Source organism: Schistocerca gregaria, chromosome 10 (genome assembly GCF_023897955.1).
Source record: "Schistocerca gregaria isolate iqSchGreg1 chromosome 10, iqSchGreg1.2, whole genome shotgun sequence".
Taxonomy (NCBI): Eukaryota; Metazoa; Arthropoda; class Insecta; order Orthoptera; family Acrididae; genus Schistocerca; species Schistocerca gregaria.
Window position 1 is genome coordinate 199,049,228 of NC_064929.1, and position 23,853 is coordinate 199,073,080.

Genomic DNA, 23,853 nt, shown 5'->3' on the forward strand with positions numbered 1-23,853 from the left:
GACAACATATCGGTTGTATGAGTGTTGGCCAGACAGTGCACCACGTTTTTTTTCCCCCCTCAGCCGAAAGCAATGCTACGAATGCGAAATGTTATGTATGCATTATTTTAAGTCTCCTGAGTGAGTGCGCCAAGTTTCTTTCACTTCCGACAGATAGCGTAGCTGCAGGACAGTTTAAAAATAGCGTCTGTAGGTGACATACGTTACAAGCAATGTGCCGTCATTGAATTTCTCACTGCAGAGAAAGAAACTGGGAGGTATATTCACAAATGCTATTGCAAAGCATTGAGAAGTACAGTTAGTCACTGGACACAGAGGGTGAAGTCATCAGAAGGCGGTTTGGTGGAGCTACACCATTTGCAGTGGTTGAGGAGACCATCCATGGCTGTCACACCTGACATGTTGCAGCAAGCTGATGTTGTCATGAGATTGTCATGTTATTAAAGAAAGCCATTCATGGGAGACATTTTGAGGATGGTGTGGAGGTGATTCATTTGGTGAAGCACTGGGTCTGCCACCAGGACAAGGATTGGTACCGACAGGGCATACATGTTCTTGTTCCACACTGGAGGAAGGCCATAGAACGAGATGGAGATGACATGGAAAAATAGGGTGCATAATTCTCATTACGTTCAGTAAAGAATTGTTGAAGAAAAAAAATGTGGTGCTTTACTTTCTGGGCAACCCTCGTATTACTTCAGAAGTCTCTGACCACTCGCATATCTGTGAACCTGTTCCATATGCTTGTACCTTCATTAACAGCCTGCAGAGGGCACTGTGTCATATGTCTTCCGGAAATGGAGAAATATGTCGTATGTCTGTTACCCTCCATCCATAGTTCACAGTATATACGTGAGAAAATGGCAAGCTGAATTTCGCATGAGCAGTACTTTCCAGAGCCATGCTGATTCGTGAGCATAAGCTTCCCAGTATCAAGAAAGATTATTAAATTTGAACTGAGAATATGTTCAAGGATTGTCCAGCAAACCAGATTTGGGGTTATTGATCTGTAATTTTGCAGGTCTGTTCTTTTACCCTTCCTATGTATTCGAGTCACCTGCAATTGTTTTCCAGTACATGTTGTAGTAATTTTACTTAGACAGAAGGGGGAAAAGACTGAATAAACCAGAGGGGTAATAGGTAACTTTACAAGATACAGAAGAAAAATGGAGTACAAAATGACACCTAAATATGGCAGCAGAAAGCAGTCATGAAAGAGCAGAAACCTTTCACAGTGAGAAACTGTGAACTACAGAGAACAAGATAGAAAGAAATGGGCTACTCATCATTGTTGTTTAGTCACATGAGGAATGCTGCTATCAGGAGGCATTGGCCAACTTTACAACACATTCAACGTGACTTTAAGGACATGATTACGAACATCAGCTCATATAATGAGATCACTGCAATCCAGGAACAATAATTCAGTCTCAAATAGTGTGCTGTCTCTATCTTTGAAAATGCTTCATGATTATGATTTCATCAAGTATGCTCTAGTGTAATAGTATAATATTATGAACATTTTCCAAAACTCGCTGGTATGGTTTATGAATGAATAGGTAGATAGCTGTGATACCATTTGTTGCTCTTTACCCATGTCACAACTCTGTTACGTTGTGCGATGTCGCTGAGGTATCATTGAACTTTTTTTCTTTTTTTGTCTTTTCTTGTCTTTTCTTTTTTTCCCCCCAGAGCTGGTATTTGTTGTTGGCAGTGAGTTATTTAGCATTGGTAGTTGCAGGCTGCTTTTGTTTTTGGTTTTGGAATTGCTATTTCATAATTTGAAATTTATTCATTTGTGGGATTTGATTTTTTGTGTATGTCATTTGTTCATAGGTATGCATCTGAATGTTAAATTTAATAGTCATGTGGTGGTAGTGGCTGTGAGGGGTGAGGATATGGCTGCAACTATAAATTTTTTACATTGTATGGTCTAACTGTGGAGTATGATAGGTGTCACCAGTGTGGTGAAATGATGAAACTGACAAAAGTTCCTGCTTCTCAAACCAGGGATCTGTATAAGTGGAGCTGCCATTGTGATAATGCTTGGAGGTTCATTAGTAGGCCTATCTGATTTGAGCAATCGAGACTTGCCATACAGGATGTAGTTTTGTACATACCATTGGTGTTATTGTTCTTCTATTTGGTTTTTTTGTGTGTGAGACAAGTGAGAGTGATAGGTGTGTCTTGGATTAGTATTCCTTTTGCCGCGAGGTGTATACTGAGCTTTTTAATTTTAGGAGATCTTTGAAAGACCCTAGGTAGGTTGTGGAAATTGATGAATTATAGTTTGGGTAGCTAAGGGTGGGAGGAATGTTTGTCCTGTGGGGAACTGTTGTTTCTTGGGGTTGGTGTTCTGATGGTTTGTAGGATGGTAGGGATGCATACTGTAGTTAACTTGGTATAAGTTGATCCCTATTTACTGTAATTCACTGAAGAAAGTGTAATTCATTCACCACAGGAAGTTGTTTGCAGAAATCATGTTTGGTGACTTCTTGAGTAATGCTCATCAATGTTGGGGTGACTGTGAGGTAGACTTAATAAAGAAGGCAGAGGAGATACTAAGATGTACAGAATGTTTCATTAAGCTCCTATTGGTTTGTTTAGTAAGTGTGAGAGCATTACAGAGATGCTCCTAAATATACAATCCAAAAATGCCATTGCGCATCGCGGAGAGGTTTACTGTCCAGATTTTGATAGCATACAGTTCTCAAACAGTCAGTCAATGTCTTCCCACATCTATATTTCAAAATGGGCTTTGGTGTGATACTCCGAGAAATTAGATCTTGGTGGAGGGTCTGTAGCAGTCATAGCTCCCTGCATTTTTCGTGAGTTGCTAAGGAAAAGGGGAAATGATAGTGATATGTAAAGCATCCACTGCCACATGCTGTGGGATGATGATGTAGAGTGTAGATGTGTTGGAACCTGTAACAATTGCAGGGTGACAATTTTTCTATAAAATTGAGAATTCCGAGAGAATTACATTTTACTTGGAAAAACTGGGGAAATCTCGAAGAATTCTGTATTTTTAATGTAGCATTGTAATTTAATTTCACTGTGCTTTATAAATTTTTAAATACTTAATATTTCTGAGTGCGGTAGTAATATGAGTATTATTTCACATAAATTAGTGGTGTTTAAAAACTGTTTTTAAACTGGTAGTTATTGACTAGTATGTCTTAGCCTTGAGGATAGAAAAGGTGTTGTTGTGTAATGTCAGACATTCCCCCCCCCCCCCCCTCCCCCCAAACAACCGAACAATTGTTATATCATTAAAATAGCTGTACTACTTCTTATTGTGTATTTTGGATTTCAGTGACTGGTTTTAAGTCAGGCATTTTGATCATATAATGGATCAAGGCAGATGAATTATACCTGTAGGTTCAATATTTCCCTGATTTAGGTTTTCTGTGGTTTCTGTAAATCAGGACTTATTCCAAGTCCTTGGCCAGTTCCTTCCCTGTATGAAGTGACTGAATGGCATTATTGGCCAGCAGGTGCCATGTGACAAAACTTTGGTGACTTGCACATTCTTGTGATGAAGATGAGATGAAATGATTAGGGCACTACAAAGACCCACTCCTCGAAAAAAAAACAAAATCTCTGACCCAGTAGAGAATCAAACCTGAAGCTTCACTGTATATTTGTAAGGTACTATCTATATACATCTTGATGTATGAAACAGTGCTCATAAAACAAAATTCACCAAGGACATGAATACCAGCCATGCAAGCCTGCTTTGTAGAGTCACTGTGTTACTCTGGCACAGTATTCCCACATTGTGTACATATGGCCCTTTCTTCATATTGCTTTATGTGGGCTTTGGTCTGTGATGTCTTTGGGTTCATATTAATCAGCCTAAAGTTCACATTCAGTGTGAATGAAAATTCTGTTAAATCAATTTTACCTTTCCAGATCTTCTGAAACTTCTTTGTTGAGTCCATTTCTATCGTCACAATATTGTTTTCATAGATAAATTGCTCACATACCACTTTCCTGAAACCACCATGCCTGTGTTCCTACAGTTGGCTTTGATTACATATCCCCCATTTATTTCTAGAGTTGATTAATATGTAGTGAATTATCTGGAATGTATGATTATTGTAATAATCCTTTCTCTTGTCTGAGTGCCTTTGGCTTTTGGAGGCTGATTAGCTTCGAAATCTATATTTTGCATTTTAGCAAGGCTAGAACTGAAGATAAGCTCTTTGTAATTTGAAACCAGTAGTATATGAATAGACTTTGCAGCCCCAATTTGCTAAATAAGAATGTTTCTTTATATAATGGTCACACTTATGAAATTAAAATAACTTTTTTAAATATGTAGAGCTTACAGTTTTGATCCTTTCCAGTTGTGAAATATGTTTTTCTGTTCAGACATAAATTATTTCCACTGTAAGAAGATTGTGGAGATACTGAAGGAGACAGAGGCCGACAGCCGTAATTTCTTTGGATCGTACGGCTCGAAGCGCATGAAGGACTGGCAAGAAGTTCTGCGTCTGTACGAGAAGGACAATGTATACCTCGCAGATGCCGCCCAGATGCTGATACGTAATGTCACTTATGAAGTTCCAGGCTTGAAGAAGCAGATTGCCAAATGTGGAGAGTTGCAGGAGGTATGTTGCAAGTAACATATTGCTTAAAACTATGCTTCTGGGAAAAGTACTGTGAAAATAAATGGGAAAGGTGAGGTTTTAGGGAGGGATATGGTTGCAGGTACACTTCATTTCAAAGCACCCATCACACAAATTGGGAAATTAGTGTACAGATCTGTTTATAACATATGGAAGTTGTTTTCAGACTAAGAGGACTGTTCATAAATTATAATCTGGTTGGCTTTTATGGTTGGAATTGGAGCTTTTGGATGTCGTTGCATCAGTCAGCTCTCTGTTGTTCATCAGTGTGTAATGCAAGAATTGAAATGAGTGATGTTATTGCATCTTCTACAAGTTGTGAGGTACATTCTTGTTCTAACTAGGAGCACAAGGAAACACACGGCCGCAAAAGAGATAAAATTTATTGGGTCACAGAGTGATATCAGAAAGAATACAACATGCCTCAAACACATTTAAATGAGTACCAGGAAGTCCATGCATGTCCTTATAAAGACACTATCCTTGACAGGAGTTACTAGTGTAGTGCTGTGTGTGCACGATGGAAATGGTGATTGTGGTCGGTGACCAGTGCTCTACCATCTGAGCTACCCAAGCACAACTCACGCCCCGTCGTCACAGCTTTACTTCTGCCAGTACCTCGCCTCCTACCTTCCAAACTTTACAGAAGCTCTCCTGCGAACCTTGCAGAACTAGCACTCCTGAAAGAAAGAATATCAGTGCGCACTCCACTGCAGAGTGAAAATCTCATTCTGGAAACATCCCCCAGGCTGTGGCTATGCCACGTCTCCGCAATATCCTTTCTTTCAGGAGTGCTAGTTCTGCAAGGTTCGCGGGAGAGCTTCTGTAAAGTTTGGAAGGTAGGAGGCCAGGTACTGGCGGAAGCAAAGCTGTGAGGACGGGGTGTGAGTCATGCTTGGATAGCTCAGTTGGTGGAGCACTTGCCCGCGAAAGGCAAGGTCCCGAGTTCGAGTCTCGGTCCGGCACATAGTTTTAATCTGCCAGGAAGTTTCATATCAGCGCAGACTTCTCTGTAGAGTGAAAATCTTATTCTGGATCCTGTAAGAACTTTAAAAAATGAAGGTGTCTCCTCAACTGGGAAATCTTCTAGGGACTTGCACATCTGTATCTTAAATGTTCAGACAGGATTTTCTGCCTTGCTGTTCAACTGTGTGCTGTGATTGTGGGTACAAAAGTTCTTGAAAGGTTGTGCCACAAACTTAAAACCATGGCCTGAATCTGGGGTGCAAGGCAATCCTTCTATGCAGCGTATCTCTGACAGGACCTTGACAGTTTCATCTGCTGTTTCTGTTGTACAATGAATGATATAAGGAAACAGAGAAAAAGCATCATTTACCAAAAGAAGGACAAGTGAAATCAATGTGGATTCTTTCCCAAGCTCCTGTGCTAGGCGGCCATGGCAAACCAACATTGTGTGGTGCTGCCTGCCTATCCCTACACTTCCAGCAGGTTGCAACAAGGCATTCCATTACTCTATTGGTGCCCACCCAAAACACGGAGCCAACAGTTATGTGCGAAACAGCCCCTAGTGACCCTGATGTAATACATGGAGGATATCCCACTGCAGAGCCACTGGAACCACAATGTGGGGAGTAAGCCCTTCCATTGACAGGAGAATAATGCTGTCCAAGAGGGAGAGGCGATGGCATGATGCATAAAAATTCCAAAACATGTCTGATGACTGATAGTTTTGGCTTTAATTTTTTAGTGGTGATTTTTACTCTTTTATATTTTTTATTAAGCTTGCTATTATATTTTTTGGATTTATTTGGGTCTGCGGAACTTTACCACGGCGGACCGTCTGACAACCCACATTTTATCAGGCATATGAACCTGCCAGAGCACCAGATCTGCCACTAAAACAGAGGCAATAAGGTAACAGGTCATGGTGAAGCCATCCACCTTGTGCCTCGCTTCCATATCCAGTTGAAAACAAATCAGTGCCTCTAGGTTGAATCGTGAGTCAGGGACCACAGTGGACTAGCACAGAGCACCCACACTCAGATGTCGTGAAGCAACGTATCATTTTACTGTGACAAGAATGCAGTCCAATGCTGAAGATGATGAGTGGCTTTGTCCGGTAAAGATAACGAGTGGCTAAACAGGAAAACCGAGGTCTTATGGCTGGTAATTAAATGAAGTTTTGCACTGCACAAGAATACATGATTTTTTAAGGCATAGGCAATAGCAAGAACTGCTTTTTCCACCTAAGAGTAATGTTGCTGAGCTAAGTTGATTGTTTTTGATGCAAAGGCAAAAGGCTGTTCAGAACCATCTGAACTGTGATGGGTCAAGACTGCTCCCACCCCATACTGGGATGTGTCCATTGCCGGGACCAGAACATGTGTAACAGCTGAGGTCCCAGAGGCTTGTGCATACTCTTACGAAGACACAATCCACACTGTGTGCCACCGGTGTGCTGTGCGTGTGTGGCAGAGCTGGTGATGGCCGTCAGTGATTGGGCTACCCCTGGCAGCCACCTCGTGCAGTTTCAGGCATGCTGTTTGAATGTTGGCACACGATGTATGTGCTGTACTGGCCCGACTTATGTCAGCTGTGATTGGTGGGTGAGGTAATCTGTGAGTTACTACAGTTCTGTCATTCGCTGCCTGCCATAAAGATACATCGTCAATTGTGTCATTTGTACGGGAGTGGGTTATGACTGATGATTTTGTTAGGGTGTGGTGCAGAAGATTAAAGGCTGGCCACGCGGCCGACTATGACGAAAGTGGTTGGCGAAGACATTCAGATGTGACTGGTGAACTTGCGCAACATGTTAACGAAGTTGTGCATGCGAGATGTCTGTTCGTAATTTTCAAACTTAATGAAGATATGCCTTTGATAACAAGGACAATACTGTTTATCATCATGAAGGAGAGATTAGGATACTGTAAGTGTTGTTTGTAGTGGTCAACAAAATATGTCTAACTGATGTTAAGAAAATGGAAAGAATGGGTTCAACTGTGAAATTTCTACTGCACTACCAGAAGAGGGGGAGAATTTCTGAACAGAACCACGACTGAATTAAGGTGCAGGTGCAGGATGTGAACTCTAAAACAAAGCAACATTCCAAATGTTGGATACACAGCCATTCTCCCAATAAGTGCAAAAAATGTAAGGAGATGTTGTAAAATTGCAAAATAATATTTATAGTTTCTTGGAGTAGCAAAGGAATTTTGACAACAGATTTTACAAGAGTAAGAGGCTTTTTGTTAGACACTCCAAAGATCAAGCTGAAACAATGGTGTAGGATGATTACTCAAGCAATCATTGTCCTTCACAATAATAGATGAGCCCATGCTGCTAATCAAAGTACGGAAAAATTGAAGACTTTATGTCTGAGAGATTTTTCAGCATCTTCCCTATAGTTCATTTCTAGCACCAAGCCACTTTCATCTCTTCTGCAAGATGAAGGCCTAGCTGGGAGTTCGACACTTCGTAACTGACAGTGAGCTCGATGATGACTTCAACAAGGGGCTGAAGCAGCAGGTGCCTCCATTCATTGACAAAGGAGCTCGTGCCGTGGTACGACAAATGTTTGAATATATGAGGAAACTTTGTGGAGGAGTAATGTCAACATGTAAGCACAGATTGTTTATAAAAATGGGTTATATGTTTATTTCTCTTCTTTAGTAGCCAGTTGCAGGTTGCAAAACTTGCACTGAAGCCTGTATGCTTTTTCAGAAACATTGTTGTGGTGTAGCCACATGGGAGTGAAGGGCTCCAGGAATCTCTAACACCTGAATTCTCTGTTCCCCAGCATCGAATTCACTGTTGATGTGGAAGAGAATGGCAGCTCCCCTGTTTGGATGTCATAGTTGAGTGCAATGTGGACAAGACTGAGAGACACGGTGTGCACTGGAAAGCTGCCCAAACTAATATTTATATCTCCACAGTTCCATTTGCCACCACCCTCCACAGCATAAGGCTGTGCTTTGTGCACTGGTCCACAGGGCTTGTGCAATATTGAACAAAGGAAGCCTGCCAAGGGAGTTTGATCAAATTAAGGATTTAGCCAAGAAAAGCAGTTATGATGGGAGACAAACCTGAAATGTTTTCAGGCAGAAGACAGACACAGAGAGTAGAGAAAGAGGAGGAGGATAAGACAGTGGTGTATCTGCTGTACGCTGACACAGTATCGAACAGAACTGGCAGAACCTCAATCATTTTCTTCGTGTGGGATACCACAGTTGTATATTTGTTAAGACATTTTGAAGTTTTCCATCTCGATTGTTTTTGACAGGTATTCACATTATTAAATCTTGCACAAGGCCAATTTTGACCTTACAGACAATTTTCAAGTGCAGTAGTTGTCAATGTATTGTAAAATTATCTGTATATAAAATGATGGAATAGCTGATCAGGAGTTGGTGTTGGACATCAGAAGTGAGTACATTATAGTGTCCTATAACATGGTGACATGGTGTTTGTTATGAAGATGACTGTTTCTGCACACAGTAAGCTGTTGGTTTTAATTCGATTCTTGCACCTTATTTATTGCTTATTTTCTGGTTGGTTATTCCTCTGTTTTAGACACAGACAATTGTACAGTATATAGGTGCCTACTGTGCTTGAAAATGGCTTATAAGGCTGAAATTGGCCAATCATGCAAGTGAATACTAGTCAAAAACAGCCAAGGAGAATACTTCAAAATGTCTTCTAATAAATTGATAGAATCTTGGCTTGGTGTAACATTAAATGCATTTTCTGACCACCTCTGACAATGTGCACCATTAGGATGATGAAACATGACTTGATACTCCATAAAGTGGGTGTATTCTGTATTCCGTGCAAATGTGATAATGCCTACATTTGGCAGACTGTGCAGAATGCCGAAGAAAGGTGACAGGAGCACAGGAGATTAGCAAAATCTGTGATTGCAGAACACTGAATAGCTACAGGGACTGAACAAAATATAAACAAACTGGAGTGCTCAGAGAGACTTAATTATTTTGGGGTTGCGTTCTAAAGAAGGGTGATCAGTAGGGACAGTGCTTCACTTTCAGTAAAGTGTGAGACACAACACCTAGCTGTCTGAAGTCACAATGTTGGCTGTGCGTGACTTCTGGGCCTGACAGGGGCAGTGTAAACACAGGTGAGCTGGAGTTCGTGCTCAGAATTCGACCACAGCTGTTCTCTCAACACTTTACCCAACACAGTGTGCAGGCGCATGATGAGGGAAGGGGAGTGATAAGAATATAAAAGAGGCAGGATGTACAAAAGATGCTCATTCTACAGGAAACATCATGTTTCATAAACAACAGCACCTAGCTGGACATCTGAGAGCAACACAAACAGTAACTTGTTGTTAGGTCATAGTTTATTAGATCTGTTATTTGTTTTGTTATTGTGTATGTGTAAATGAAGTAGTAGTCGAAACATAATTTTAATTGAACAGTAGATCGGTCACAGTAGAAAAGGAATCGTCCAATTTTGCAGGAATGTGACAAGAAGGAAGCAGAATACATTAAGGCTGAGGGCTCCGTGCGTTCGGAGCTCGCCGCGCAGTGCCGGCAGCTGGGCATTTCCGCTCCCGAGGCGAAGTCCGGGTCGGGCGACGCCAAGACGTGGAAGGCGACGCTCCGCTCCGAGCTGGTGGAGAGGTTGTCGGAGTTGCCACGTGCCAACGCCCAGCTGGCTGCGAAGGCCGCAGCGCTGAAGGAAGCCGTCACCTTCTACAATGAGTTTGTCAGCTTTGTGGCACCGGGCTGCAGTGAGAGGCTGCAGCTACTCAAACACATTATAGGCAAGGCTTCATCAACATATTTACACTTCTCTGACATGTGTTGCATTTAAAATAATGAGCTTCAACAGGGCCAGAATAGCAGCTAGTTAGTTTATGCACCTACCCTCAAATAACAAAAAATTATATCAGATTGTCTCATTCCACATCATTATGATATATCATTCACATTCTTACTTAGTACCTTGTTTTTCACTTTGGAGTGTACTATCACAGCCATGAACCTAAATATATCTGAATGAATGTACATGATATAAATACTGTTGACTCATTTCTACTCTGAGATGACAAAAGTCATGGGATAGTGATATGCACGTATACAGATGGTGTAGTGTCACAGACACGAGGTACGAAAGGGTAGTGCATTGGCAGAGCTGCTATTTGTACACAGGTGATTCATGTGAAATGATTTCTGATGTGACTACGGCCACACGATGGGAATTAACTGGCCGTGAATGTGAGATGGTAATTGGAACTAGATACATGGGACATTCCATTTTGCAAATCATTAGGGACTTCAGTATTCTGAGATCCACAGTGTTAGGAGCATGCCAAGAATACCAAGTTTCAGGCATCACCTCCCATCACGGGCAATGCAATGGCTGACAGCCTTCACTCAGAGGAAGTCTTCCATGCGGGCCTCTCGCAGGGAATCAGTTGTCCTCTGCTGGCTCCGCATTGGCCACGCTTGGGCGACCCGCGGTTACCTCCTGCGCCGTGAAGATCCGCCCGAGTGGTGGTGTGGTGCCCGGTTAACAATGGACCATATTCTGGTCCACTGCCCCACTTTAACTGCCCAGCAATGAAATCTTGGGTTACCAAACTCGTTGCCGCTAATTTTATGTGACAAAGCCTCATTGGCTGATTTAGTTTTACGTTTTATTCGTGAGGGTGGGTTTTGTCATTTGATCTAAGTTTTCGCCCATGTCCTTTGTCCTGTGTCATCCATCCTAATACATCTAGGGTGAAGTTTTTAATGTGTTTCAGAGTGGCTGGCTTCTCCTTTTTTACTCTCATGGTCAGCCAGCCATGGTAATCTGCTTTGTTGTTTTAATCTCTTCATCCCGTTTCTTGTGTTTCCGTGGTTGTCTTGTCCTCTTTTGTCCATTTACATGTTTGTTGCCCTTCACTGTTCTTGTGAATTTTTCCTTTCATTCTGTTTTGAGTTGTCAGTCTTGTTTGTCTTATTCTCACACATGCGGCATTGTTTTATTTGGAACAAGGGACTGATGAGTTTGTAGTTTGGTCCCTTTCCCCTCTCTTTTAATCCGCCCAACCAACCAACCCTTACTCAGCAACCGAGAGCAGCGACCTTTGCTGATCAATATGGGATATATAATGAACACAGCCACTAAGACAGTGTGGTGAAATTTGGCATTAATGGGATACAGCAACAGGTGATTGATGCGAGAGCCTTCACTGACAGTGTGACATCACTTGCAGCACCTCTCCTGAGCTTGTGACCGTATTGGTTGCACCCTAGATAACTTTATACTGCTGGCCTGGTCAGATGAGTCCCAATTTCAGGTGATAAGAGCTGAGCGTAGGGCTCGTTTGATTGTGTGCAGACCCCTGGAAGGCATGGACCCAAGGTACTCTACAAGCAGGTGGTGGCTCCATGATGGTGTGGGCTCTGTTTACACAGAACCAATCATTGACAGGAAATTGTTACATTTGGCTACTTGGAGACCATTTACAGCCATTCATGGATTTCATCTTCCCAAACGATGGAATTTTTTATTGATTACAATGCACCATGTCATCTGGCCACAGTTGTTCACGATTGGTTTGAAGAACATTCTGGACAATTTGAGCGAATGATTTGGCCACCTAGGTCACCCGACTTGAACCCCATAGAACATTTACGGGACATAATCAAGAGGTCAGTGCACAACATCCTGCACCAGCAACATGTTAGCAATTATGGGTGGCTATAGAGGAAGCATGGGTCGGTATTTCTGTAGGGGACTTCCAACAATTTGTTGAATCCATCACTTGTTGAATTGCTGCACTGTAACAGGCAGGAGGGGTCCGACATGATATTAGGAGGAAGTCCATGACTTTTGTCAGGTCAGTGTATTACCTCTTTCATACACACATCCATAGATTTGTAATCTCACCAGACAAACTATTAGTCACCATCACCATCGCCATCGCCATCACCATTAGTTTCCCACTGTTCTCCAAGTTTATAAGTGCTCTCCACCTTGTGGTTGTTCATGTGCGAGTTTTCTCTCAGGACTCTGTACTAGATGACTGCTCTTGGACCTATATAATTCTTCACTTGGTCCAGTCGTCTTTTCCTTGGGCTTACTGCTGATCATGTCTGTAGGTATGTAGTTGTTTTGATACCCTTCCCATATTCATTTGTTGGACGTGGTCAAACTGTCTGAAATGAGCCCTTGTAATTTAGTTTTTTCTCAATGATGTGTACACTCCAGCTGAGTCCCATATTTTTTTCAGCTCCAGAGCTCACATTGTCTTAATCCTTCCCTCAAACATCAGTTTTTCATGAGCTACATTGATGGGAGTTATCCTTGCAATATATGCTTCACCATTGTAATCATTCTGGTTTCACTGTCCCCACAAAGCTCTACCCAACAGTTTCCTCTTTCTGTGTCATGTCAGCCCCTCTGAGTCTGTGCCTCCACACCATCTGTGTTGTACAGCATACCTCATTGCCCCGTGCCACTTGCTTAGCCCACGCACCTGCCACCCCTCCCTCCTGTATTCCCAGTCAATACATCTGCTGCCTCCCTTTGAGCTGCTAGGTGTGTGTGTGTGTGTGTGTGTGTGTGTGTGTGTGTGTGTGTGTGTGTGTGTGTGTGTGTGTGTGTGTGTTTGTTTTTCAGTTTCATTGAGCGGTATCCTTTACAGTGGACCATTTGTAAATTGTAAACAAATTTATAGAATTAAGCAGTAGTAAGTGTGAATTACCACTCTGTCTGGAATTTAAAAGCCTTTCAGAAAGGTCTTGACTCAGGTTCAACAAAATGTGCACTGAGTAATATTGGAAAAACAATATGTCAATTCAAACTAGTGGTTCCTCCTCATACTGAAGAATATGTATGTCAATGCTACAGCTTCGATCAGTCATCATCAAGATTGTGAAAAATTCAAAATTGGAAAATAAGTAAGACAAGGAAATTCTATGTCACCAGAAATGTTCTCAGCAATCGTGAAATAATTTTTCAGATACTTAAACTGATATAACGAAGGAATATGTGTTGTGAAACATATCTGAACCATCTTTATTTTGCTGATGACATTGTACTGCTTGCCTCTAGTTCAGAAATTATTTCAATAGCAAGTGGAAGAACTGAACAAAGCACATTTGAAAGCATGCTTCAAAATGAGTTACAGTAAGACTAAAATACAGTAGTGTTTGTAAAGTTTGTACCTTTGGATAGAGGAAAAAATTAGCAATCTCAAATTTTTCACTTTTATTAGTCCATCTCTACATACAATACGTGCATGTTGACTCTCATTGTATGCCATGGTTCTAGAAGTTCTTAATTTAGTCCTGGAAAAAGTTTTCCACCACTGCAGCCACCTTGAATCACTGATTAAATGCTTTCTAATCGGTGGTTCCTTTAGTTTTAAAAAGAGCGCCAGACTCAGTGAATATTGCGGATATGGTATGAACAGGAAGCTACAGTTTCGTGCAAGTGGCAATGTGAAACAGGCTGTCAGTGTAAAACAGCTGCTAACTTGGTAAACAAAGACAGAGGATAAGACTTCAGCAAGTTGTCAAGTCCAACACTGATCATGCTAAAATGTATCTGTTAGCCTATTTAAATTGCCTTTGGACAAGGCACACTGTTATCAAGGCATCAGTATTATTGGCTGTTATTTAATGGATGCACACTCAAGATTTAAACATATTGGTTAGTATCCCGTCTGAAGCTGGTGTTCCATAGAAATATTGTGAAGTTCCACCAACATGAAACAGTGTAAAACCCAAGAATCTTGGCAAAATCTACTACATTGGGAAAGCCATTGACAGCACATTTCTATTATTTTTCTGAACTATAATCATCTTCAGCTCTCTTTAGTACCATGGAAGCTACTCCCTGATGTCTTAACACATGTTGTATCATACTGCGTCTCTTGTCAGTTTTTTCTAAATGTTCCTTTCTTTGTCAAATCTGTGGTGAACCTCCTCATTCCGTGCCTTATCAGTCCACACAGTTTTCAACATTCTTCTATAGAACCACATATCAAACCATTTGATTCTCTTCTTTTAAATTTTACCACAGTCCATGATTCACTGCCATACATTGCTGTGCTCCAAACGTACATTCTCAGAAATTCCTTCCTCAGATTAAGGCCTGTATTTGACACTAGGCTACATCTTTTGTCCAGGAATGCCCTCTTTGCTTGTGTTTTTTATGTCCTCCTCGTTTCATCCATCATATGTTATTTTGTTTCTAATGTAGCAGAATTCCTTAGCTTCTTCTACTCCCCGTTACTTTTCTCATTCTCTAGTTTACTCTGAAATCTATATTCTGTGCTCATTAGACTGTCCATTCCATTCAGCAAGTCCCGTGATTCTACTTCCCGGTCACTGAGGACAGCAATGTCTTCAGTGATGTTATCATTTATATCCTTTCAATGTGAATTTCAATCCCACTCTTGAACCTTACTTTTATTTCCATCAGTGCTTCAACATATAGATGGAACAACAGGGGTAAAAGGCTACATCCTTGTCTTAATTGGTGTCAACTGAGCACTTCGTTCTTGGTTTCCCATTCATGTTGTTCCCTTTTGGTTATTGCACATATTGTATACTACCCATTTTTCCCTATAACTCAGAATTTTTTCAGAATTTTGAGCATCTTGCAGAATTGTGCATTGTTGAATGCATTTTTCAGGTTGATAAGTACTTTGAACATGTTGTTGTTTTTCTTAATTTCTGCTTTCTTTATAAGTTGCAGTGTCAGAACTGTCTCCCTAGTGCCTTTACATTTCTGAAACACAAACTGATTGTCATCTAACTGAGCCTCGGTTTTCTTTTCCATTCTACTTTATATTATTCTTGTCAGTGGCTTGGATGCATGAGCTGTTAAGCTGATTGTGTTACAGTTGTAAATCATATTTTTTTGAAAGTCTGATTGTGTGCCCCTAGTCTCATGGATTCTACACACCAACTTGAATAGTTGCTGGTTGCTGCTTTCCCCAATGGTTTTAGAAATTCTGAAGGAATGCTGTCTACCCCTTGTGACTTATTTAATCACAAGTCATCCAAATCTCTGTTAAACTCTGACTCCTAATACTCTATCCCCTTTGTCTTCCATATTAACTCCCATTTCTTCTTCTACTGCATCATCAGACAAGTTCTCCCCTTCATAGAGGCCTTCACTGTATGTTTTCCAACCATCCACTAACTCCTCCATATTTAACAGTGGAATTACCATTGCACTCTTAATGTCACCACCCTTGCATGTAGTTTCACTGAAGATTGGTTTGACTTTTCTATACACTGAATCAGTTCTTCCAATGTCCATTCCATTTTTGATTTCTCCTCATTTTCCCTGCAACCATTTCACGTTTACTGCACTTCCTATTTCTTTCATTCCTAAGTGACCTATACTGTTGTGTTCCTGTCTCCCTGAATATTTTTGTATTTATGCAGAGAACTGGAAAACGGTATGCTGCTTGGTATTTCATATTAGTGTATCGCCTTATTTTGGCTTTATTGCCTTCATCAGTACATGTCGTAACATAGATGGACATTTGTCAACTTTGAGTAACCCATTATTGCTGTCTGTAGTTGTTGGTTGTAATACGATTTTCAGCAATGTTTTAAAGTTGTTCAATAATTTGCTGTTGAATTATATTGTAACTCATTTTTACTATTTGATAGTTGTAGAAATTCAGTTTTGACAGCTAGGTGCTGAAAATAATATTACAACCAACTACTACAGACAGCAATAATGGTTAACTCAAAATGTTGACATATGTCCATCTACAACATTAGGACATGTACTGATGAAGACAGTGAAGCTGAAATACCAAAATAAAATATGAGGCACCATATTGTTTTCCATTTCTCTGCATAATGTCCTACTTGACATAATATATACTGCAGGTCCCACAATAAAGTAAGTTTTTGTATTTCCTTCTTTTGTCGACAACTTGAAGTATTTCTTCTGTTCTGCACAGTTTATTTGCAGTTGCCTTCCTTGCAACTTGTCTGTGATTGTCCATTTTAGAGACAGCCATTCCTCCTCGTGGAACTGCCTCTTGTGGTATTCATCATCACAATATCTTCAACCTTAATTTCTGACACAACTCATCATTCCCCGGTGGTCAGTATTCCACTTCATTCCACACTGATTCTTCCAGATGATTCGGTTCAACTTCAGTCTACTCTTCATCATTACTAAATAGTGATCCACGTCTATATCTGCTCCTTAGTACGCTATGCAATCTTGCATTTGATTTCAAACTCTCTGTCTTATCAGGACATAAACCATCTGGAATTTTTCCATGTCTCCAGGCCTTTTATTAATATACTTATTTGTTTTGCAATGTTTGAAAAGTGTATACACCATTACTAGCTAAAATTTATTGCAGAACTCAGTCTGATTCTGTCTTCTATTCCTTCCCCTATTACCACATTTTAGTCTCCCATGATTGTTGGAGCATCATCTTTCTATACATATTGAGTTACCTGTTCAGAATTCTCATATATCCATGTTCTTTATCTCTTCACCATCTGCTTGTGTCATTGGCATGTACACCTGAACTGTTTGTGGCTTTGATTTGCTGTGTATTCTGACCCATAAGAAATTTACTGCTGAACTGTTCATGGTAACTCACCCTCTGCCCTTCCTTTGTATTGACATCAAGCCCTACTCCCGTTATACCATTTCCCTACCTTTCTTATCACTTTTTCAAATCTGTGAACTATATTTGTTATTGTAGTTGCCATTATGTTCTGCTTATGTGCTCAGCTTGTTTAGCTGTTCTGAAGTTAGCAGGACCACTTTTCTTGTGATGTCAGGCTGCCATTTTGGAATGAAGGAATATTTTGATTTTTCTAGACCATGGTGATACAACAACTTATGAGTGGACATACGGAGAGCCTCCAGTCCAGGTAGAGGAGCCTGTTCTTGATTTTGGCCTGGAGGATGATACTGGCAAGTCTGGCGCAGGAGACACTGAAGTAAGTCAGTCATATGTCTGTCTATTGCAGTACATCTACATCTACATGACTACTCTGCAATTCACATTTAAGTGCTTGGCAGAGGGTTCATCGGACCACAATCATACTATCTCTCTACTATTCCACTCCCGAACAGCGAGCGGGAAAAACGGAACACCTAAACCTTTCTGTTCGAGCTCTGATTTCTCTTATTTTATTTTGATGATCATTCCTACCTATGTAGGTTGGGCTCAACAAAATATTTTCGCATTCGGAAGAGAAAGTTGGTGACTGAAATTTCGTAAAAAGCTCTCGCCGCGATGAAAAACGTCTATGCTGTAATGACTTCCATCCCAACTCGTGTATCATATCTGCCACACTCTCTCCCCTATAACGCGATAATACAAAACGAGCTGCCCTTCTTTGCACCCTCTCGATGTCCTCCGTCAATCCCACCTGGTAAGGATCCCACACCGCGCAGCAATATTCTAACAGAGGACGAACGAGTGTAGTGTAAGCTGTCTCTTTAGTGGGCTTGTTGCATCTTCTAAGTGTCCTGCCAATGAAACGCAACCTTTGGCTCGCCTTCCCGACAATATTATCTATGTGGTCCTTCCAACTGAAGTTGTTCGTAATTTTAACACCCAGGTACTTAGTTGAATTGACAGCCTTGAGAATTGTACTATTTATCGAGTAATCGAATTCCAACGGATTTCTTTTGGAACTCGTGTGGATCATCTCACACTTTTCGTTATTTAGCGTCAACTGCCACCTGACACACCATACAGCAAATCTTTTCTAAATCGCTTTGCAGCTGATACTGGTCTTCGGATGACCTTACTAGACGGTAAATTACAGCATCATCTGCGAACAACCTAAGAGAACTGCTCAGATTGTCACCCAGGTCATTTATATAGATCAGGAACAGTAGAGGTCCCAGGACGCTTCCCTGGGGAACACCTGATATCACTTCAGTTTTACTCGATGATTTGCCGTCTATTACTACGAACTGCGACCTTCCTGACAGGAAATCACGAATCCAGTCGCACAACTGAGACGATACCCCATAGCTCCGCAGCTTGATTAGAAGTCGCTTGTGAGGAACGATGTCAAAAGCTTTCCGGAAATCTAGAAATACGGAATCAACTTGAGATCCCCTGTTGATAGCGGCCATTACTTCGTGCAAATAAAGAGCTAGCTGCGTTGCACAAGAGCGATGTTTTCTGAAGCCATGCTGATTACGTGTCAATAGATCGTTCCCTTCGAGGTGATTCATAATGTTTGAATACAGTATATGCTCCAAAACCCTACTGCAAACCGACGTCAATGATATAGGTCTGTAGTTAAATGGATTACTCCTACTACCCTTCTTGAACACTGGTGCGACCTGCGCAATTTTCCAATCTGTAGGTACAGATCTATCGGTGAGCGAGCGGTTGTATATGAGTGCTAAGTAGGGAGCTATAGTATCAGCGTAATCTGAAAGGAACCTAATCGGTATACAATCTGGACCTGAAGACTTGCCCGTATCAAGCGATTTGAGTTGCTTCGCAACCCCTAAGGTATCTACTTCTAAGAAACTCATGCTAGCAGATGTTCGTGTTTCAAATTCTGGAATATTCCATTCGTCTTCCCTGGTGAAGGAATTTCGGAAAACTGCGTTCAATAACTCTTCTTTAGCGGCACAGTCGTCGGTAACAGTACCATCGGCACTGCGCAGCGAAGGTATTGACTGCGTCTTGCCGCTTGTGTACTTTACATACGACCAGAATTTCTTCGGATTTTCTACCAAATTTCGAGACAATGTTTCGTTGTGGAACCTATTAAAGGCATCTCGCATCGAAGTACGTGCCAAATTTCGCGCGTCTGTAAATTTTAGCCCATCTTCAGGATTTCGTGTTCTTCTGAACTTCGCATGCTTTTTCCGTTGCCTCTGCAACAGCGTTCGGACCTTTTTTGTGTACCACGGGGGATCCGTTCCATCTCTTACCAATTTATGAGGTATGAATATCTCAATTGCTGTTGCTACTATATCTTTGAATTTGAGCCACATCTCGTCTACATTCGCATAGTCAGTTCGGAAGGAATGGAAATTGTCTTTTAGGAAGGCTTCTAGTGGTACTTTATCCGCTTTTTTAAATAAAATTATTTTGCGTTTGTTTCTGATGGATTTGGAAGAAATGGTATTGAGCCTAGCTACAATGACCTTGTGATCACTAATCCCTGTATCAGTCATGATGCTCTCTATCAGCTCTGGATTGTTTGTGGCCAAGAGGTCAAGTGTGTTTTCGCAACCATTTACAATTCGCGTGGGTTCGTGGACTAACTGCTCTAAATAATTTTCGGAGAATGCATTTAGGACAATCTCGGAAGACGTTTTCTGCCTACCACCGGTTTTGAACAAGTATTTTTGCCAACATACCGAGGGTAGGTTGAAGTCCCCACCAACTATAACCGTATGAGTGGGGTATTTATTTGTTACGAGACTCAAACTTTCTCTGAACTGTTCCGCAACTGTATCATCGGAGTCTGGGGGTCGGTAGAAGGAGCCAATTATTAACTTAATTCGGCTGTTAAGTATAACCTCCACCCACACCAATTCGCACGGAGTATCTACTTCGACATCACTACAAGATAAACCACTACTGACAGACACAAACACTCCACCACCAATTCTGCCGAATCTATCTTTCCTGAACACCGTCTGAGACTTCGTAAAAATTTCTGCAGAACTTATTTCAGGCTTTAGCCAGCTTTCTGTACCTATAACGATATCAGCTTCTGTGCTTTCTATTAGCGCTTGAAGCTCAGGGACTTTTCCAGCGCAACTACAACAGTTTACAACTATAATTCCGACTGTTCCTTGATCCAAGCACGTCCTGTAATTGCCAAGCACCCTTTGACATTGCAGCCCATCCCGCACTTTCCCGAGGCCTTCTAACCTAAAAAACTGCCCAGTCCATGCCACACAGCCTCCGCTACCCGTGTAGCCGCCAGCTGAGTGTAGTGAACTCCTGACCTATTCAGCGGAACCCGAAACCCCACCACCCTATGGCGCAAGTCAAGGAATCTGCAGCCAATACGGTCGCAAAACCGTCTGAGCCTCTGATTCAGACCCTCCACCCGGCTCTGCACCAAAGGTCCGCAGTCGGTTCTGTCAACGATGCTGCAGATGGTGAGCTCTGCCTTCATCTCGTAAGCAAGACCGGCAGCCTTCACCAAATCAGATAGCCGCTGGAATCCAGAGAGAATTTACTCAGATCCAAAGCGAAACACGTCATTAGTGCCGACATGTGCCACCACCTGCAGCTGGCTGCACCCTGTGCTCTTCATGGCATCCGGAAGGACCCTTTCCACATCAGGAATGACTCCTCCCGGAATGCACACCGAGTGCACACTGGATTTCTTCCCCTCCTTAGCCGCCATATCCCTAAGGGGCCCCATTACGCGCCTAACATTGGAGCTCCCAACTACCAGTAAGCCCAGCCTCTGCGATTGCCCGGACCTTGAAGGCTGAGAATGACCCTCTGAAACAGGGCAGGCGGCTGCATCTGGCTCAGCCAGAGACAGTGCCTGAAACCGGTTTGTCAGACGCACCGGGGAGGCTTTCTGATCAGCCTCCGGGGACGCCTTTCGCTGCCTGCCACACCTTGGAACGACCTCCCAATCAACCACAGGCGAGGGCTCAGCCCCACTGCGGGCAGCAACCGGGGCAACCACAGCGGCAGACCGATCTGGGGACAGACGGGATGAGGTTGACATCCCCGTGATACCCGAGTCCGGCTCCCCACAGTGGTGCCCATTGGCAACAGCCTCAAGCTGCGCGACCGAAGTCAGCGCCGATTGCAGCTGTGAGCGAAGGGATGCCAAGTCAGCCCTCATCCGAACACAGCAATCGCAGTCCCTGTCCATTCTAATTGATGTTTAACAACAGTTACTGAAACACGAGTCCGTGCCTAGATAACGCAAGCGGAACACACAAAGAATGTATCAGCTAACCTGTACAAATGCCTAACGACTGCGCTACAGTCTGCTGAATTTACGATTACAGTAACTAAAACTCGAAATTGCACCTCCTATACGAAACTCACATGCAATTTAAATAAGAATCTACGAAGTAAACACTAAAGCGCGATGCTACAACTGTCAAATACTATAATACGCCCGAAATATATGAATTAAACAATGCAAGTACCCAAAAACACGCAAAGAAATTAATTAAACTATCTAACAAATAAGTAAGCTAGGGTTATACGACTTGCTGCAGCAGCTGCTTATCCAACGGCGGCAGGGAGCACACTGACTGGCCAACCGACACTGGCCGTTCACAACAAAAACAGAAGACAATGTAGCAGGAATATTGCTAAGTAGTTTCAAAAAGAATGACATTTTTGACATAGTGCACCATCCACCAGAGGGAGCACACTGTGGCCAGTGAACACACGTATCACCGTGTTTACAGAACAAACTGCCGTTTGCCGCATTTCACTCTGACTGTAGAAAGCGAGCTACTGCCGCTGAAGTGAGCTTGTGATAAGCTGCTCATCAGATTAGTGCCAAAGTGCTAGTGAGAGAGCTTGAAGAACATTGTGTGTATGTGCGTGTACACACATGCACATGCACGCATGTGCAAACCTGGCAATACTTTTGGAGAGACATTCCGATTGCGTACTGAAATGACAGTACAGTCTTTGCAGAAGCACATGAGTCAGGAAAAGATCAGTGTGATATTGGTTATGTTTTTTGACTATGAAGGCATTGTCTGTTAGGAATTTGCACCACATGGTCGGATGGTAACCAAGGAAGCCTACCCGGGAATCCAGCATGCATGATGGATGCTGCATACAGGAAGATGCCTGAATTGTGGGAAAACTAGACTCGGCTGTCATATCATTACAATGCGCTGACTCACTCATCACTCCTGATCCCCAGTTATCATAATTTCCGTTGTGCCCCATTCACTGTGTTCTCCTGTTATAGCACCATCAGACTTTTTTCTCTTCCCCAAACTTAAAACCACATTGAGAGGCCATCATTTCCAAACTGTAGAAGAGATTCAGAACATTGTGATGAGAACTGTGGGCCATCCCGGAAAAGGAGCCAAGTGGAAGAAACTGTGGGAGCATTGTATAGGATATCCTTATAATTTGTGTGAGTATTTGTGTTATGCTTTTGTATTATCCTATCAACCTGTTAACACTTTGGGTCCTGAGCCACTGCGCACGGGTGTCTACCATAAAGACTGGCTGATTTTAACATATTTTAAACTACTACAACTCGTGAAAAGTTTCAGTTGTAGCAATAAAATTACTCTTCTTGAAAAACGTAGACTTTTTTTGTTTAAAACAATATATAATACCTTTCTCTTGAATTAATACATACTTTTGACAAGTGTTGTTATTATAACATTGTTTTTGAAAAAAGGAAAAAATTGGTCAAAGGTATATTCACTGTATTTTCTAGAAGGAATTTTTTTTAATTTTACACAAAAATTGTAATTATGATGGATACAGTATGTCTTACCTACAGTAACCTCCTGTAACTATTTTAGGATGCAATTTTGCTTTTTGTGTGGTCGTGTCGACGCTACTGGGACTGCGCAGGAAAAATTGTCGCTCACAAAACCCGACAAATAAAAAGGGAAGCACACCCTTCCACAGCATGCCCGCACCATCTAGTCACCCATACTCGAACTACAGTCCATGCAGTACCTCCCAGACAAGCGGGAGCTCTAAGAACACACAAAGGAAGGAAGGAGAAGAACGAGAACACGTGCCCGTAAAATTACAGGTGCCGGACTTTTGGGCAGGCCGCGCACGCCCATATTTTCACGGGTGTCGGCGCCTAAGTGTTAAGATCTTTGCAGCATGTCACTAAGCTCATTTGATGTCTGTTGTAATGTGTATTTGATAAGGGCTCCACCATAAATAGTTTTGATGATTGTTACACCATTCCTTTCAACCAGTTCCGTTGTTACCAAAATTAAGAAAGATGGATAATATACAATATGCACAAGAACTAAGAGAAACAATGCAAATGGAAAACCGAAAAGGAAGTGCTTCAATTGAGGAGCGTACCAGGCAGGGATGCAGCCTTTCTCCCATACTCATCAACCTGTACATCTAGGAAACAATTACAGAAATAAAAGAAAGATTCAGGAATTGGAGTAAAATTCAGGATGAAGGGATATCAGTGATAAGATATGCTGATGGCTTTGCTGTCCTCAGTGAAACTGAGGAAGATGTACATGTTGAATTAAATGAATAGCATAATTTTCACAGAATATAGATTGAAAGTAAACCAACCAAGGAAAAAGTAATGAGTAG

The 23,853-nt window shown here is 41.9% G+C and overlaps 1 protein-coding gene across 1 annotated transcript in view; it reads left to right on the top strand.

Annotated features, from left to right (window-relative positions):
* Positions 1 to 23,853, top strand: part of LOC126293327 (CDK5 regulatory subunit-associated protein 3) — a 69,061-nt gene that overhangs the window by 1,613 nt on the left and 43,595 nt on the right. Inside the window, exons 3-5 of the mRNA XM_049986513.1 lie at positions 4,378 to 4,616; positions 10,074 to 10,380; positions 17,427 to 17,548. Coding sequence (XP_049842470.1) covers positions 4,378 to 4,616; positions 10,074 to 10,380; positions 17,427 to 17,548 — 668 coding nt within the window. The remainder of the gene's footprint in view (positions 1 to 4,377; positions 4,617 to 10,073; positions 10,381 to 17,426; positions 17,549 to 23,853) is intronic.